The sequence below is a fragment of the Podarcis melisellensis genome, assembly GCF_964234715.1.
Source record: "Podarcis melisellensis genome assembly, chromosome: 6".
NCBI classification, from domain to species: Eukaryota; Metazoa; Chordata; class Lepidosauria; order Squamata; family Lacertidae; genus Podarcis; species Podarcis melisellensis.
In genome coordinates, this window is record NC_138538.1 from 54,020,845 (window position 1) to 54,040,791 (window position 19,947).

At 40.1% G+C, this 19,947-nt stretch overlaps 1 protein-coding gene across 5 annotated transcripts in view; it reads right to left on the minus strand.

The window, feature by feature from the left end:
• The window catches only part of BEND5 (BEN domain containing 5), a 733,046-nt gene that overhangs the window by 297,919 nt on the left and 415,180 nt on the right, over window positions 1-19,947 (minus strand). For 2 of the 5 annotated variants that reach the window (XM_081913985.1, XM_081913982.1), the window contains 2 exons: window positions 13,278-13,411; window positions 6,022-6,397 (listed from right to left, as the gene is read on the minus strand). The exons of 1 other annotated variant lie outside the window; for it this stretch is intronic. In XM_081913985.1, the coding sequence (XP_081770111.1) occupies window positions 6,022-6,397; window positions 13,278-13,411 (510 nt within the window). Of the gene's footprint in view, window positions 1-6,021; window positions 6,398-13,277; window positions 13,412-19,947 lie in introns of those variants that run through there. 2 more of the 5 variants (XM_081913984.1, XM_081913983.1) reach the window with 2 other exon arrangements.

Consider the following 19,947-nt stretch of genomic DNA (forward strand, 5'->3'; position numbering starts at 1 on the left):
GAGAACCTGAGAAGAGAATAGCTCACTCCTGTATCAACAATTCAAGGGACGGGCAAGACCTATTTCTATCTCGTAACAGGAGTGTGAACAGTATTCCCCTTAGCTGCATACAATTCTTGCAGCATGGAGAAATAATACAGAGAACAACCAAAAAATGCGGACACTAAATATTTATTTGTAAAAAGAAAAGGTTACCTCACCAGAAACCATTATGCTATTTCTATTTGGTGGCCTTCTGCTGTTTGCTGATAATCTATATATTTGTACGTATGAAATTAAACTCTTCCTAACATAGCATGACTAGTAACCTCTACCAAAACAGCAGTCCACAGTACCACTAGAAAATAAATATATAAATGAGGTTCTATTACTTAGGAGCCACTGACAGAAAGCAGTAAAATTAAGAGTCTATATCTATGGATAGTTTTATTTCCAAAATCAAAGCCTCTTCTAACTAGATAAACTTCACAGTGATTTCACAAACTACTAAGAGTTGCATTTACAGCACAGCGTGTTGTGAATTAGACATGCAATTCCTTTTACTGTGTTTTTGCTAATTGGTGTTGCGTGCCTAATTTGCCATGTACCATGCCTACTTTTAAAGTTTCTCTCTCTTTGTGGCTTTTCTGCTTCGGTAAGCAAGAAAGAAATTGTGCAGTAATGGGAGGTTTCTGAAAGTCAACAAAATTATCTTAACCTAGCAAACACAAGTGTGGAGTAAGGAAAATCTCTGTATCAGTGAAAAAATATTTTCATTTGTGAGGTGTAGAACATCCAGAACTAGAATTAGAAAATAAATACAACAGTGTTAGATATTTTTTTCATAGTTTTGCTTCCTAATTTTCTTGTGCAACATTTTTGTTATTTCAAAGTCCCCAAGGGTAGCATTCTGGGATAAAATATTACCAGGTTATACAGTAAGATAACTTTCAGATGATACATTTAACTCATGGCAAAGACCGTGTCTAGCATTGGCCCTGTGGGACACTGCAAACTGATATTCTTGGCTACCATCACCAACAGACAGCCAAGGCAGATATATAAATCTATTGGCTAAAGGGAGGGGACTAGTAGCAGACTGTTTTTCACAATGCGGCCACATTTCTGCCCAGAGGCACCTAAAAGCTGGTGCCTGCATATGAGGCCACTAAAAGCTTGTGGCTGTACCTCACACAAGGGCTGGACAATGTTGGGTTTTCAACATCATGGTGTATCGGCACCCAAACATCGCGGTTTGATGATATACAGCAATGTTGAAAAGAGCTGCATTGGCCCCAGCTGACAATATACTGGGTGAAACTCCTGCAGCTCTCATCGTGGGAGCTCAGGTGCTTTCACCCCAGCGCCTCATGGGCTGTGGCCAATACAACTGGCCCAAGCCTGCTGCTCAGCTGGGGGGCGGGAAGGCTCCTGTGCCCTGCTAAGCAAGCCCCAAGATCCCTTGGCCAGGCTCCGCTGGCGGCAGGAGAGCTCCTGCTCCCAGCAGAGCCAGCCCCAAGTCCCCTGCCGCTCACACTGGAGCAGCAAGGACCTTGGGGCTCCTTGGCCAAGCTCCCTATGACTTCGCTGGCACGGGGGGGGGGCAGCTACCTTGCCAGCTTGCCCCCCACTCCCCGAAGTCTGACCAAGCGGCAGTAGCCAAGCGCACGGAACCTGTCAGGCTCCATGTGTTTGACTGCTTTTACCTGTGCGGGTGTGCTGTCTCTCTCCTCTGGTGTGGGGTCATTCACCCCAGGAGGAATGATGCAGCCCACACTCCTCAACAAAGTCTGCAAGGCACGGGGTGCAAAGCTACTGTATCCATGCCTTGTGGGGAAGGGCTGCTGGAAGCTGCTGGTGAGCACTGGGCCCGCCAGCAGCATCCAAGAGCCCCTACACTGCCTGGTCTGCCTTCCATCTTTCTGGGAGGAAAGGTGCAACACACCCTCCCAGAGAAGGCAGCCAAGCACGGTTGGGGCTCTCTCAGTTGGGAAGGGCGGGCTACAGGCTTCTCAGCTGAGCAGCCCCAATGCCACTCCTACTTGGGTGCAAACAGCAGCAGGGTCGGGGATCTCTCAGCTGGGAAGAAGAGACTTTGGGCTCCCCAGCTGAGCAGCCTTGATCCGGCTCCTACTCATGTGCAAGCAGGAGTTGGGGCGGGGCTCTCTCAGCTGGGGAGGGGGAGCACTTTAATGGAGCTCCCATTCTGCCGGTGGTGGGTCAGGGGTTCCTTAAGGGAAGGGCAGCAGCTCACTCCTCAGCCAAGCAGTTTAAAGAAGCGTAGGAAGGAAAGAGCGGTATCAGCCCCTTGCCGATTCAGCTCGATTCTCCCTCTGGCGGGGGAGAGTGCGATGGCAGTTTCACCAGCGGTTGAAAACAGCATCATCAAAGTCTGGGCCAGGCCTTTAATTAGACTTACAGCTCCCATGGTAGGCCCTGAGCTGCAGCACAGCCAGATGGTGGGTGAGCCAGACTACAATCCAGCTGCTGCCAATGCCTTGCTCTTCTGCTGCCTTCCCAGGCAGCAGGCACAACTGGGACTTCTGCGTGGACAGGGACCCACTGATTTGCTGCTTTAATTCCAGTACACACTACAACATAACAGCACAGCCTAAGTTTTCTTTCAAAAAGATACGGGGAAAGCCTTGAATGTAGATTCTCACTTTCTGAGATGTATTTGAAGTGGTAAGAGTCCAACATACAATATTTAAGAGATCAAAAGAGCACAGGCTTGGGATTTTAGAGTGTGAGCAAAAAATATGAACTGGGCTTCTCAGCTCTTAGAATGTTTCTCTATCAAAAGGAAACAAAATGAAATATGCAGAAATTAATCCTTTCTGCTTCCCTGCTTCACCTGTGCCTGCTTATGCCTTCTAAAAATTTATAGAAACTAGTTTTTATCTCCTGACACACTTGACATTAGATCACTTAGGGAAAGAGTACTACCTATGCACTCACATAAGGAAGTATGTTTGCTTCTCAACGCTTTGATTCTGAAAGGTATTTGTAGTAAAAATAGAAAAGTACCTTCTCACCAGTCCTTTTCCTAAATCAGACCTGTATTTAGCCGAATAGCCATAGGTGACCATGAAGGTCAGTAAACTGGCAGAGAATGGACAGGTATCTCCGTCCCTCTTCCGCCTGCCCATTCAGTTTGCAGGCTAGCTGTGGAGGAAGGGAAACTCATCCCTCAGCTCTGCCCCTCCTGTGCCAGCCTATCTGGTAGGGCAGTTTTTACCAGCCTGCTAACAAACTGCATTTCAATGGCCACTAGCCTCTTAGTGGGATAGTAAAAATAAAATAAAATGCATGGTGGTATTTAGAAGGGAAGTGCAAACATTTTGAGAGTTCAGCTTACTTTGAGTGCATGAAAACCAGCTTAATAAAAGAAGAAGAAAATTGTAGCTAATTAAATATCTGAAAAAACTGTAATAACTTTCTTTAAATATTAAACTTCAAGTCTAAATATTGTTTATTACTGCATCTTATCTCTTACCAAGAAACACAACATTTATCTTCCTTGTTTTAAATGTAACTGGCTACTATAATTAAGAAATCCGATTTGTCAAAATATAGGGCTATCACATCTTCAGTGACAGCACACTCCAAGACACTGGAGGAAAAAATAATCTAACACTTTCATATTTTCTTCAAATACCCATTCACAGAGTACTGGAGAATGTAAGAGAAGCCACCAAGCCATCCCTATATTTCAATGAGCTAAATGAAATTTCAAAGAAGAATAAGCAGGGGAATATCAAGTAAAAAATTACGACATCATGCTTAGAAGAGGGAACTGAACAGAACCTTTTCATAATACTTCCCAGTGGAAAAGATGTCAGATGCTAAGAAAGAGATTTGTCACAACTTCCAAAACAGAAAAGTAACCAAAAAAAGTTGCACAGAGAAGGACTGAACACTGACAATAAGAGGTATTTGTAGAGTAACACGACTGAAAGATGAGCATGGCATATGTATGCACAGATCCAATATGTTGTGGCAGTGGCTTAGCAGTGGTCTAGCAGAAAGCCTATAGATTAAACAGTTTATTGGACTGCTTCTCTCCATATGAACCTACCCAGACCCTGAGATCACCCTCTGACGCTCTTCTTTGTGTCACCTCCATGGCAGGTCCGGAGGGTGGCAACACGAGAATGGGCCTTTTCTGCAGTGGCTCCCCATTTGCGGAATGCTCTCCCCAGGGAGGTTCAGCTGGCACTTTCCTTATACCCCTTTAAGGCACCAGATGAAAACACACCCCTTTAACCAGGACATCTGATGCACTTTTAAAATATGACGGGGGGTGTGTGTTATTGGGTTGTTTTTGCTTTTATTATGTATTTTCTGTCACATCACGTGAGACACAAAACATAACTCAACTCTTTTTCTGAATCAAGTGACTATGCAGGAATTGGGTAAGCGCTTAGGTACCATGATGGGCTGGATGAGGGTCAATAAACTGAGCTTGAATTCTGGTTAGGATTAGGGTTCTGTTTAGGAGCACTTCCCAGGCCCAGGAACAGATCAACTGACTGTTCTAAATGGGGTTTCACTCTCTGAAGTAGCAAGTTTTGCCGGTGCTCCTGAATCCATCTTTGTCACTGGAGAACCAGTGGATAAGGAGCACCTTCTGCTAGTTTGGCTGCTATAACAGATGTGACCATCCCTTTATTGGAATAGCCTAGGTAAAGTGGTCAAAGCCCGGAAAGTCTCCAGATTAGATTACCATAATGAACTCTTTGTGGAGCTTCCCTTAAGGTTGAACTGGCAGCTGTTGCTAGTGCATAATGCCACAGCAAGGCTGTGGAAGAGGGCACCTATCAACTGTGCATAACACCTGGGCTGAATTTCACTGGCTGCCATTTTGCTATTGAGCCAGGTTTTAGGTCTTGCTATTGGCCTATAAAGCCCTGGACATCTTGAGATGAGGTTACCTAAAGGAGTACCTTTCCTTATACAGTCGCACCTTGGTTCTAAAATGCCTTGCTACTCGTCCGTTTTGGCAGCCAAACACTGCAAACCCGGAAGTGCGTGTTCCAGTTTGCGAACAGCCGAACATCCGACGCAGCTTCCGACTGAGAGCGGGAAGCTCCTGCAGCCAATTGGAAGCCACGCCTTGGTTTTCAAAGGTTTTCGGAAGTCAAACGGACTTCAGGAATGGATTACGTTCGAGAACCAAGGTATGACTGTACCCCTATCTGGAGACTTTGAAACATTGGAAACACACTCATGATAGTGCCACAAGCCTTGTTTGTCAAGCCAGTACCTGATTGTCCAAATGTGGTAAAAGTGTCTTTGGTTTTGTGTAAACCAAACAAAGTTTTAGATAGTATACATTTTGAGAAAATCTAAATTGAATTTTAAAAATCAATGGAATTTACAGATATGGAACTGAAAAATAAATTGGAGCAAATGTTGTTTGCTCAAGAAGAGCACTTTGAAAGTTTGGCTTATGGTTCTCCAATCCTATGAACACTTATCTGAAAGCAAGTCCTGATAAATAGTGAGATTCCAAGTATACATGCAAAGGATCATGCTGTAAGATGGAACTCTTATATTTATTCAAGATATTTATTGGATTCCTTTTCTCATTCTAGCAAGAACTTTGGCCACAATACTTAAGCTGCCATAAATGATGTTGCAGACATGTTACAAGGACCAGTGTGCTATGAAAAATTATTATATTTCTGCATGCTTTTTTCTGGTTTGGGTGGGAAGAGATACCTAGATGTATTTATTTCAAAACATTTATATACTGCCTGATTATAATAAAACCTCAAAGTGGTTTTCAAAAAGAGTATGTTTCCACAGCTGCAGCACAGCATGGCTGTGTGCAGCCCTGGAAAAGCATGCCAATATTACCAGGATGAAAATTTCTATTAATAAAAAGAATGAAAAAAGGAACATGAATACAGAATTTTCAATGTATGAAATGGAAGATTGGCATACGCATTGAAGCAGATTATATTGTGATTATTTCAGCCATTCTAATTTAAAATTAAATTATTTAAGAACTTGTCCCACATATATCCAAGTACTTACCACTGCCTAGTCTGAGAAGCAGTACATCCTGTAGCCGTCTGTTCAAGTCTCTGAGCTCCTTCATTTCTGACACTAATGTCCCATACTCCTTTAGCTTTTTTGCTTGCTGAACAAGCTGCCTTCTTGTTCGCTCAAGTTCTTGTTGAATGTGTCTCATTTCTTCCTGCTGCTGCTGATAGCTTCGCAGCAATTCTTCATAAAGAACTCGAGGAACTACAGCATCGTCCATATTGTTCATCCTTTCAGAAGTTTCCATAAATGTTGCTTCAGGACTGGAATTGCTACTGAGACTCATTCCATTTTGTTTCTCAAGGCGCGCAACAACTGCTTCAATGCTTTTGTGCGTACCTTCATTTTGTTTCCTTCCATCTTGTCTCTGTGTGTTACAACAAACATTGTGTTAACATATAATACGTAGCACGCTACAGAGCTCTATAGTTAATTAAAACAGGAATTCACCAGAGTCCTCAAGTAAATGATGTGCTTACAATGAACTATACTAAATATGAAGTCATTCTTTTTTATTGAACCATAATAATAATAAATAATCACAATCTTTTCAAGTTAGCACTTGGAGAAGGCAGGGCTGATGGTAACCCCAATTTGGGCTGCCTACCAAAGCTAGTCAAAAGTTGCGGACAATTGGCAGTGGGAATTCTCCACAATGCACAGAGAGTCCTTAGTATGCTGAAGAGAATGGGAGCACACTGGTTTACATGAACTCCTTTGCAGGTTTGCAATTGTGCCTTTTGTATGAAATTTATTTTTTCAACACACAAACTAAGAAAGTTGTTAGCACCTAGATATTTTTCAACAACACTATTAACTGTTGAGTGCTCCCAGGGGGAAAAATAGGCATAGATATTGTGTTCTTTCATTCCATCAGCTGAAAACTATATTTTTCTGAGTGCACTGAGGTGACAAAACAGATTTGCTGAAGGTTAGCTAATAGTTCTCTGCAAAATTTCCTGGCAGTATGCATTTATGTAATGGTTAGTGTCAGACTAGGACTTGGGAGAGCACAGTTCAAATCCCCACTCAGCCACGAAGTTCACTGGGTGACCTTGGTCCAGTCACTGTTTCTCAACCCTACCTCACAGGGTTGTTGTGAGGGGAAAAATTGGGAGAAAGAAGCATGTATACCAGCTTGAGTTCCTTGGAGTAAAAGGTGGGAAATACATACAAGCATACATACATACATACATACATACATACATACTTAAAAGAAATTTTTGTACGCTACTGGTGTGGCCACAACTTTCACACCATTAACCTAATTGGGGGGCATCAAAGCTCAAACCAAGTGACTGAGTGGAATAATTCCACAATACAACAAAATTATTAATGAAATAATTTCATTCGGCATCAGGCTATCCAGTACTGTGCAATAATCAGCCATATCTCAACTGAGGTAATGTCTCCAAGGCAAATTTATCTGCCCTTCCTTTGACTCTCAGTATTAGTACTTAAGCTTTCTTACAGCTACTTTGTGCCCCATTTTAGCATCAAGCAAAGCAGATGTGTAACTGAAAGTGTTTGCTTTAAAATAATAACTGTTTTCATGATAAAACTGCATTATTTTGGCTTAGGGCAACATTATAGAGAAACACTACATACGTAGCTAGTAAATGCAAAAATAACAAACAGCCCGTGTTTTCATGTTGAATTAGAAGTTTATTTTAAATTCATAATAAAATGAGAATGTGGCAATAAATGCAGAATAAAAACAATGTCAATATACTGTCACAATAGCACTAAAGAGTTTATCAGTATCATAAATCATGCATGTATCAAATGTTAAATTTGTATTTGGATATAGTATGTGCATGAACAATAAACTGTACGTTTTTATACATGTTAACAGTAATGGTCAGTGCACAGTTCTTGAGTGAGAAGCATGTCAGGGCTGCAAAATTTACTTTTCCTTATTTTCTAGTCATCACCAACAGAGATCTAAAATTCTGAAAGAAAACATACAGAAGACCAGCCTGAACTTAAATGAGAAATACTCAATTATGACAAACTATACTCATACTTAGGGTTGCCCTATGTCTGGAATTTCCTGGACATATCCAGAACACTGCAGTCAGAATCCGGACGTAGGGCAACCCATACAATTTTCCTTTTTAAAAAAGCTCAATAACTTCATTTTTGTGATTTTTTTGGGGGGGGGGGAGCTCAACAACTTTTTTTGGGGGGGGGGAGCTCAACAACTTTTATGTCCAGTTTTTCACTGAATGAAATATGGGATCTCTGAGTATACTTGCAACATAAAAACAGCAAACCTGTTCAAAAGCCATTAGTGCATTTTTTCCTGAATGTCACACCTACAGCTATGAACTTCAAATGTTTTCTGAAGACATATCTTTTTACACAAGTGTATACCAAACAATAGTGTTTTGCCTATTGTTTTAGAATTTTGTAACTTCTCTTGCAAGTTTCAAATGGTGGTGGGGGGAGGGAGAGTTAGGGAGAAAGAAGGGGGGAGGGAGGGAGGGGAGAGAGAGGGGGGGACTTGTCTTATTTCAAGTCTTGTAGTTCCAGTCTGGCAGTGCCTGCAGTAATGAAGAGTGGGTAATTATTTTTGTAAAATAGAAATAAGAATGTAATTGTGAAGTATAAAATCCAGGATTTAACAAGGAGATCAGTTTCTGAAAAGGGTAGAAATTTCAGGTCTGAATTCCAATTAGCTATAGAATTTGAAGAATCGTGCAAAATTCAAAACTGAAACATGCATCGACTGGAATGATTCTTCTACTGTTCCACAGTTGATCTTGTCACAACAAGAGGAAACCATGATGATGAGTCTAAGAAAATAGCAGGTGTGACTCCAAGTGCATGCAAATAGAAAGATATTGACAGCATATTAATTCTGAAAGATGAAGAGCCATAATTAACATTTTTGTCCGCTACTGAAAGCATTATCAGTTCTTTCAGATGGTCCAGTGTATTTAAGTCCAGGTATTTGCTCAAGAGCATTCCCAAAATTATTAACTATCTGCTGAATAATAAGTGTGCTGAATGCTTAAAGGAGTCAGCCCCTCTAATCAAAAAGCCCAAATGCCAGAACATCCACTGATCTAATCAAAAGAAAAACAGTGATAATACACTGTTCTTCACTGCATCCAGAAATTCTCTGCCAATACTTTTAATAGGCCACAGGGGGAGAATTATTTGAAGGCAATCTTATCCTGTTATTTGGGGGTTGTTTGAATCCTCTTGATACTGCTCTAAAGTTCTCTGGTGGATCACAACATCTCTTGACTTTCTTGAAATGTTGCCCGGGTGATATAGGAAATGGTGCAACAATATTCAATGGCACAGTTTATATCTAAGAACTATAGGATGTTCCTTTAATGGCTGTTGAGCTCATTGGCACAATTTAATGACAAGGTCTCAACTTTCAGCAAAATATAACTATACCTATCGGGATTGTGGGCACAGCACAGTATGTGAAATAGTGCCACTGAGCAGCTGGTCATTCTCATCTTATTAAAATATTTGGAATGGAGCACAAAACTACAATTCAGAGGAAAATGTTTCTCTTTTATGGCAAAAATAAAGAATCACTTTAGCAAACTTTACTGCATGGAAGGATGAAAGTTTGCAGGCTATAGTCTACCATATTGCTGCATCAGTTTTCACTGACAACCAAAACTAAGATGCAACCATGACAAATGTGATATAAGGACAGTGCTTCATGGGCATCAAGCAACCTCAAACTTTTAAGAATACTATTTATGCAGAAAAGGTCATCATTATACCTGTCACACCAAATCAAGCTGCTTTTCTTAAACTTTTTATGTATAAGACCTTAATTTTTTTCACATCAAGATGTCCAAAATAAGAAATACAACATATCCTACATACCTAAGCTGTTGACAAAACTAATTTACAACTTAATCATAAAATAAGCAACAAAAACAAGTGCTACAACAATGATGACAAAATAACTACCATAACTGTACATGAAACACATTATGGAGCAGTAATAAAATAATACAGCAGAATGCATAATACAGATTGAAAATAACCTTTTGCCTTAAAAGACAGGCAGATATTGGCTGGGTTCGAAAGTCACTCTAAATCAAGCAACATCTTACTGTGAACTTGTAGGCATTTGGACTCTGAGAGACGAGATTGCAGCAAGATCTTGACAAAACCAAGCCACTAAGCTGTTTTCAAAACAGCTTGACAGTCTGGGTAACTGGGTGTGTTCCTTCCCATGTTGACTATAGCTAGCATTTGTGAGAAAACGTACCATATTGGCCTGAATATAAGCCTCACTTTTCCCCCAAATTCCGACCGTGAAAAGTTAAAGTGCAGCTTATAAACGTGACCTTACGGTATGCAGTCAGGAGCGTGGGGCAAACAGTGGCAGGAGCGCAGCAAAGCTGCGCCTGCCCTGTGTGTAGTCCCCCGTCCTCTTCCCCAAAGCCGGGAAGGGAAAGAGTGAGGAAAGGGAAAACCCGCTGGCAACGCAGTGTGCCTCCCCCCTCCCCCCAAGTATGCAGCCAGGAGCAGCAAGGAATGGAGTGGCTTATATTTGGGTATTCCCCCCCCCCTTCAATTTTAAAGCTGTGGCTTATATTCAGGTGCGGCTTATATTCGGGCCAATATGGTACTTGCCATACCTGGAGGTATAGCATTTCATAGCACACTGAATACTGTGTACTACAGCAACAAGCAAATGAACTAACTAGCATGGAACTTTCCATGTATTACTATTGGATTATCCTACATATAGATTTAAGAAATGTGTGTGAGAGAATGAATGAGCAGCAACTGTTCCCATAATTCAGAAAAATACATATCTGGTGAGATTGCCTTTTGAGTTTGGTTGAAGGGAATCAAAATGTGCTTTCCTGGGCCTGACATGTGGCAGTATTGGTGGCAATAAGATCGGAGACCTGGTTACTCCATGAAGTTCAATGTAAAAGCAGAATGTAAATACAGGGAACTTGCAACTTGGGCACATTTAACTTGTGCGCATTCAGCTTTATGTGCTTGGCAAACATAAAAAATAAAAAGGGTGAGGGACAGGGACAGGCATTGAGGAAAAAATACACTGGCAATCTCACACGGTTTTGCCTTAGCATGGGAATAGCATGAGCTATTCCCAGAAAGTAACCCAGCAGTAAATTAATAGTTGCTTGCATGTGTGCATCACATCATACCAATCTACAATTCTTATACATTGATCATATGGTGTGGTTGTCATGCTTCTACCATTTTTTCTTGTTAAACAAATAAAATAAACTTACACTGCAACATTAAAACACAAACAGTATGCCTGTGGCATACGCACGTAATAGCTTTTGTATATGCTGTTTCTCTATAACGTTGTCACTAAGCCAAACACCTATTCCCTGACTCTAATGAAAACATTGGCAGTCATCATGAATCTAAAATAGTCAAAATGCGCATGAATATGCTCCCTATCTGATTTTCCTAGAATTAAAATGAAGTACACCTCCACAAGCAGGCTTGAGTACTGGTATGTATTGGCAAAGATAATGTTTTTTTCAGTATATAAAAGGCTGATTACTACACAGTACCTGGTAGCAGGCTAAAGAGGGAAAGCTTTGGCAAATAATATGACCCAGAACTATGTGTCCCACAAACCATTTTATCACATAAGCAAAACCTGGAATACAAACATATATTAGACCATTTTTGCATGTCTGTTGTGTACTTTTTGTATGATGCTTCTTCAATGCATTACAGATCTTTTCATTTTGAGCATTTATTCACTCCATTTACTTTTAAACCAGATGAATTTGAGAACTGTTTGTAGGGTACATGTCTTTAGATGCATCCTGACAAAAATCAGGAAGGAATTTTCCTGAGAACTTTTAGCTCAAGGTCAGTGTATTTCGTTACCTAAATCCACTGAGGAAGAAAATAGTTTCCAGATGGTGAGACTAAAATCACTGAGCACATTTTCCTGCTCAGCCAGTCACTTAAAAAGACAGGCACACTGTGTATTGTTTTATGTTTCATAGTCATATTTTTATGTGACACTTTCAGTTTACCATGTGCTTCTTGTGAAGTAGGCTACTATAAGTTCCATCTAGCAACAAAAACATAGGATGAAGCCCCAAAGCTGTCACGATAACCTCATCGATCACATGAATTTGGGTATCAGCACTTTTATTATCAATTCCTTCCCTAATGATCCCCAGCATGGAATTTGCCTTTCTCACAGCTGTTGTACACTGGGTCAGCATCTTCACTTAGCTATCTACTACAACTCCAAGGTTTCTCGCTCCTGGTCATTCACCTCCAGTTCAGAGTATATATGTGGAATTATGCTTTTTTTTTTTTTTTTGTCCCTACATGCATCACCTTACACTAGTTTGCACTTAAATGCATTTGCCATTTTGCCACACTGGGTGAATACCAATCTGGAGAGGTCCTTTTGTATCTCTTCGATGCTCCTTTAACAACCCTGAGTGGTTTAATATTTCCCACCCTCATGCACACTCTAAATCTGTTCTGGGGGATTCCCCCAACTCTCTAGAGCAGATTTGGCCACAGCATATTGAGGGAGGAGAGAGGGGAGAGGCCCGTTGCATGAGCGGAAATCCTTTTCTGATAGGATGAGGGAGTTGGATGTTCCCCTTCAATAGCAGAATGAATTATGTTGTATATATTTCATTGTGGGGTGTTTTTTGTGTGTTAATATCAGACCTTTTAAATATCTAGAAAAGGCAGGTGCTGATACTCTCAAACCCATAAACACATGTATTATACATGTATCATACTTCATCCACAGGCCACACTTTAGAGAATGCCAGTCCACTATGAAGTTATTTACTGGTGTTAACCAGTTAACACCAGTACCCAAAGGGAAGAAAAGGCAACCAGTGAAGGAGTTCTGCAACAGACATGAATGTGAAAGAGAAGTTTCTTTCATGAAGTGTCGTAAAACTTTCTTTTAAATTTACAACACAAAATGAGTAACAACGCTGAAAACTCATATTCACAAAACCCTGTAGCTGACCTTCAATTAAAAAACTAGCTCTTTGGGCCAAAGTGAAACAGTGTCCAACAATGACTAAAGAAAGGAACTTGAGCAAATAGAATGAAAACGCCTCATGCATTTACAAGAGAGACATTTAAAGCAATTCAGGAGTCTTGATCACATTCACACTCCCATCAGTCATAGCCAGTAATACAATGCTTTGTATGCTTTCCTTTAAGGTCTGAAGCCACAAAGTTTTAAAAAAGAGCAACAAAAAAACTTCCAATACCTTACAGTGTCTAAGTTCCATATCTTCATCCCCATAATCTGTAATTTCTCCTATTTCTTCTAGGTGATTGAGAGAAAGCTTGGGGATTTTAATTTTCTTCTGCATCACACTGTTTTCAAGATCAGTTTTATCTTCTGTAAAATTTACATAAAAATAAAAATGGTCAAATTCATCAAACTTTTCATCAAACTTATCATTCAAATGCTGTATCATTGAGGCCAGACCACTTAAAGTTTCCCATGCTCAACTGTCTTCAGTGTGCAGTGGAATTCAATTGCTCCACAGACTCTAAACATTGACACCAAAATGAAGAGTGCCACATGCAATTCTACATTTTTTTAATTCTGTATTTTCCAAGACAGAAAAAATACAATCACCACATTTGTATTTGTGTTGTTTCATTTAAATGTATGAAAATTTTAAACTTCCTATTACAAAAGGACAATTCTTTTACCAAAAAAAAGAGGAAGAGGCAATGTTTAAAGAAGATATGCTAGCGTTCCTCCAGCATATATGCATTAAGAATACCTCTCCCCTATCTCTCAGAACAGTTATAGCAAATTCCCAAGCAGCTGGCATACTGTGAAATGAAGTTCTTTCAACACTGTTGACACCTGCAGCAGGTAGCAGCTCAACTTACAAGAGTCAGGTGGAGAAAAACAGAGACCACTCCCAACATTACTACTATGGCATTGCTTAAAAAAAATGCTGTCACTGTCACTTGCCCAGTTTGCTCTCTACATTAATGTACTAGTGCACAGTGCTCAAAAGCTCCCACAGCACTCTTCTTCTCCCCCGCTGCACTGTGGACAAAGCAAGCCAGAGTCTGGATTGTGATGTGTTTCCTCCAAACAAACCATGAACCGTAACTAAGGTTTGTAACTGGCTTACAGCTCATGGTTTGTTTGGAGGAAAAACCATGAGCCTAGGTTCAGATGACATGACAACACAGACTCTGGGTTGTTTCATCTGCCGTGTGGCAGCAGGAAGTGCAAGGGAAAGGTGCTGTGGGAATGTCTGTGCAGTGTGTATTACACTTTGGTTTAATGTGCCATACAAACTGAACCATTATCATCAACCTTTATTATGGTCCAGAGACCCAATAAATCGTTACAAAGCAATACACAATTCATACAGCCTACCTCCAGGTTAAACAAGCATTTCGTTCAGAATATAGGGATCATTGGTTCTTGCAACCACCAATAAAAACTTGGCCACTGCTAATGTTCTAGCATTTGTCCGGTCTTCCAATAGGAGGACGAGCCATTTCATGATTATATAACAAACTGATAAATATCCAGGCAAGTGGGCTTGCTGTGGAAAGGAGTTAGACCTTGTTTTACTGTGCCCAATTCAAAATAAAACTGTCAAAATTTTCATTATATATAAATATGCCATTTCCTTTGCTCTGGCAAGATTAAGGAAAAGATTAAGTGGCAACAACAAGCAGCACTGTCCTTTCTGGATCCCAGGGACAGGCAGAGGCCTGAATGGGACCTTCCAATCCTATCTACGTTTACTGCTTTTTGAAGCAGAGGCCACCACTGCAGTCCAGTGGCTTGAGAACCAAGACAGGAGTGTGCATGTTTATTTGCAGAACTCTGGAGCCTTCAGGTGCAATTTCCAGGCAGACTGTTCAGAACCCGTATCACCCCTGATAGTTTCCTTCCTATACCTTTCATTTGTCACTCAGCTCCTGGCAAGCAACACATAATTTGGGACCAAGGCAGATATTATCAAGACATCCAAGAAATCAAACAGGGTTGATGTTTCTGCTTACTGAGATGCATAATCTCCCTCTGCTTTCTGCAAGATGGTTAATATATTTTCATTTGTTAATGCTTTTTTGTTCTCATGCTCTTTCAGCTTTTATCAAGGGATTATATTATCTATTGCTCTGCTGCTCTTGATTTTTGGATCAATTCTAATTATAATTTTTTTAATGGGCTGACTTTACTTGACAATGTTTTTATTGTATGCATCTTTGATCTTTTGAAAGGTGTCTAATAAATCTTGTAAAGAAAGGAAGTTTGCTTTGGTGTACCCCTGCAATTTTTAATATATTTACCTATGATTATTTCGTAATATATGAGTGAGACAAACTTAAAATTCTGATCAATGTTTATCTGTAATTTCCTTTCTTCTATGTAAACCTAACTTTCCCACCCCCACTCTCTCATTTTTAATCTCCTGCTCCTTATGACAACATCAATCTGATGACTCCTTTACATTTTTTCTCTGTGGAAATGAAAATGCGATTATCCAGACCTAGCAGTCAGACTGATGTGTTGTTAAAAATGGCAGACTTATAAAATGCACTGAGAAGAGGACTCTGAGGATTGCTGTTTAGAATTTTATTTCACCACTACTTCTTGCATCTGGCTTGGTATTTCTTATGACTATCTGCAGTTCATTTTAGCTTGTCTCGGTTCCCCTTTTTTGCATCTTTTGTATGTATTTTCTTTACTCTGCCTCAGGATACAATTTCACTAGTTGAGAGATCCATTTCTGTCTTTGACAAAAAGGAATTGCATTCATCTGTGTAACTCATCCCTAATGAATGCTGTGCTCCTCATTAAACCCTGATTTACCTTTGTTTTCCTTTTCTGCACTGTCAACACTAACCATTTGTGAGCCCACTGAAAGCTGCTGCTTCAGGAAAATGAAACTAAGTACATACGGTACTAGCAGCATCCATATGGAAGTGTTTCAGAGAGCTTCATGGAATTTTTTTCTTAGAACGCAGTGTGTCCGTGCATGTTCTTTTCCTAATCAGCAACTCCTAAAGATATATTAAATCATGTGTTTACAATATGTTGTGGAAAAACCAGCATCTCTTACGGCACAAACATTCTAACCTCACTTTATCAGTAATATAGTATCTTTTATGCTTTGAAATTTTATGTCCACTAAACCAGTCTTCCCCAACTGGTGTCCTCCAGAAGTTTTGAACTACAACTCCCATCACGCCTGATTAGTTGCAGCTGAGAGGGGGGCTGTTAACCAAAACATCTGGAGGGCACCAGGTTGGGGGAAGGCTGCATTAGACTATATTAGGCATGGCATGTCTTGGAAAAATACTGCTTAACTGGCAAAAAACTGGACAACCTTTCAGCTTCTGAATTTTAAAGAGTGTTGGAAGCTAATGCCCAATCTCCAGTCTTTGTTGTATCAACAAATACATTCTTGCAACACAGCATAGCTACATTCTATGACACAAAATAGGTTAGGTTTGAAATAAGTGTGTGACTTCTTCTGCAAACCCACATAAGCCTTGGATGTGTTTCTCAAACACCAGGTAACCCTGGGTTTTGCAAGGAAAACTGTCTTTAAAAGAAAGAAAAATCAAGAGCAGTTTGTGACGAGGGAAGAGGAATATCTGTGGTTTAACGGTGGGGAGGTGGAGATAATCCCTGTTGACATGCCCAGTCCTGGCTTACGGGTATAAGAAAAAAAGGGTAATTCAAAATAGATTTATAAAAAAGACTTTAAATAAATATTAATAGCATAATTCTCATTGATTTTCTATTGATCCTGAAAGCAAATAGTGATGAGCAGAAGTGCAAGTCAGCTTTTTTACGCCTTGGATTGGTGTAAAAAGAGTTACTGGCTCACAAAATTTTAATGGACCTGTCTATCTATATGTAAAAGTGTCAGTCATGCTTTCAACAGCCGGAAAGGAAGGTAAAGAAATCCCTCAAATTTAAAGATTTCTTTGTCTGGGCACCTGGAAGCAGTTCTGACAGGCAAGTTTCCTGCTTGGCAGGGGGTTGGACTCGATGGCCCTTGTGGTCTCTTTCAACTCTATGATTCTATGATTCTAAGCAACTATTGGGAGATTTTTGCAACATGGAGCACAAACCAAGGAAGTACAAGTATTCTGGGACCATATAAAGATCCTACCAGTGTTAAAACTGATTTGTTAAAACAAATGTTGTCAAGTAACATCAGAAGAAAGCAATGGTTCAATCTATATTATCGTTAACCAACCCATTCCCGTCAACACCTACTAAGCCTTACAAACAAAACAAATTATGAGAACCTGATATTAGAGAAAATGAAGCTGCAGAACATCATGGTCTACTGAACTTTAGAGAATTTTTAAGCTGGCTGTTACTATAACTGCTCAACAACGCCCTATTTTTCTTTGTCAGCTTCCCATGAACACTCCACACAGGGATGTTTCAAGAATCTGTTAGTGCTTGTAGCCTTCTTTGGTATCTGATAGCTCCTGAAATCCTTCGGAAACCCAAAGAAAATATTACTAACACTAAAAGAAGAAAACAGAAGGAAGCAGGTTCTCCATGTTCAATTAGATATGTGTGGATTCATGCACAGCCCAATACATGGCAAAGCAAAATAGACAGCTGATAATCAAGCTAGCATATTATCATAAAGCTGTCAAAAGCATATAGGACAATAGAATAACAAGCACGAAGTGCATTGTAACAGATAGATGATGAAGCAATCTCAAGACTTTACTGTATGCCAATTTTTACACAGGGCAGCTTCAACATATCAGCTGGATCACATCAGCGAATCCAAACCTTGTAGGCTAGGAACTAGGGTTGGGAAGCTGTGGTCCTCCAGATGTTGTTGGACTACAACTCCAATTATAATAACGCAAGACCTGGTCTGCTGGATCATTCCAAAGACCCATCAAGTCAGCATTTTGTTCCCAGGTGCCTATGAAAGTCCACAAGCAGAACATTAGCACAAAATTACTCTCCCGCTCATGTTACCCAGCAGGTTGTATAGAGAGGCATCCTGTTTCTGATTTGAAAGAGTAATAACAGCTGTGGTGTCTAGTAGCCAATGATAGTCTTATCCTGCATGAATATGTCTAAATCCATCCAAGTTGGTCATCACTACATCTTGTAGTAGCAACTTCCATAGTTTAACTCTGTGCTATACTTCCTCTTGCCTGTCCTGAATCTCACACCATTCAGCTTCACTGAGTGACAACAATTCTAATATATATATATATATATATATATATTGGGGGGGGGGGAGCTCCATATTCACTTTCTTCACGCCATGCATGGTTTTTTTTGACTATCATGTCCCCCTTTATTCATCAAAACATTCCAATATTTCCCCTCAATAATTTTAGCTGTGATTTTCTGGCTCTAAATTTTTGAATGTGACAACCAGAACTAGATAAAGTATTCCAAGCACAGTTGTACTATGTATATATATGTGCATCAAGGCATATTTCACTCCTAATGATCCATCACATGAAAGTCATCCTTTTCATAAGCTGCCCCACCTCTCTTTCTTTGTCAGCCATTCTAAGTTCAAACCCCATCAGTGTATCATTTCTGATCACTGACCAATGTGCCTGGGGTTGGGAGTCCAACAACATCTAAGAGCCACAGATTACCCACCTCAGTCACAGGCAGAATACCTATCAAGAAATTCAAATGCACACTGCAATATGTAATTTCCTAGCTCACAAAACTCAGCCAGAATGGACCACACCTTGTACAAGTTCAATATTTACAATCATGAAATAAATGAATGAAGAGCAAGATTATGAGCAAGTGGTAGACAGCTAACTCAGCCTACTCCAAGAACCTTCACTTCACTAGTCCAAACTGCTGTCATCCTTGTCATTTCTGTATTGCAGGGAATTGGACAAGATGAACCCACAGGGTCCCTACAATTCTATGAGTCTAATGAATGTTGGAAATTCTGTATTACTGCTTTTGAGGTGGGGAACCCCTCAGAAGAGTAGGGTCTTCCCCAAATCAGGCATTCTCAATCGAGAGTCATCATTCCCCATACTGAGAATTCTTATTTTCCTACATCACGTTTGTAACCAGGCATGCAGCAGGTAAAAATCACCTCCAGCCAACCAGGAAGGGAAGAGTTTTTAAAAGACTGTATGAAGCACTTGCTTGAAGTTTCTGACAATAAAGAAACCTAAATTTTGCCTCAATATCACCACTGAATTTCCTTTATTTTGGATACGAATAATTAATTGTTATGCTGTAGTCATAGAAGGGTGTTGTTCTTTCAGTAAAATATACATGATAAAATCAAAGTCACAACCCTGGGGGAAATTACAGCAAATGTTTGAACTAGTCTGGCAGTGAAAACTTTGCAGTGGGCCACCCTGATTAAATAATTGATACTAATCAGGAATTGTCACTGTTGTTAACTACCATTTGTTCTGCACTGATTGAACTTAGCATCTAGGTATGTTGTACTCAGCATATATAATGATTTATAGAACAACAGGTACATTTTACAAGCTACAGCTTCACTCCCTGTCTTGCAACAGATATGATATTCACCTCATATTTTAACACAGATATGGGGATTTTTAATGTTACTGATTGCATAAATAATCCTGTGACCTGAAATGCTTCTTGCCCCCTAAGTGTGTTTAGCACAAATCCTGCTGTTTGGCATTTTGAATACAGAGCGTTATTCTAGATTATATAAGGTTTTCCTCTCGCGACACAGAGGATTGTTAATTCTCAGTCCTGCCAACAGGGTCACCACACCCCCAACTTTTCAGCATGTCTTTGGGATCAAACAATCCTAAAAGGGTAAAGAACATTTTGGTTTTGAACTCTGTAAAACAGAGGTGTTTGGGTTTTTTTTTTTCTTTTTAAAAATGGCACCTCAACTGCCAGCTCATAATGCCCAAACTTGAGAATGG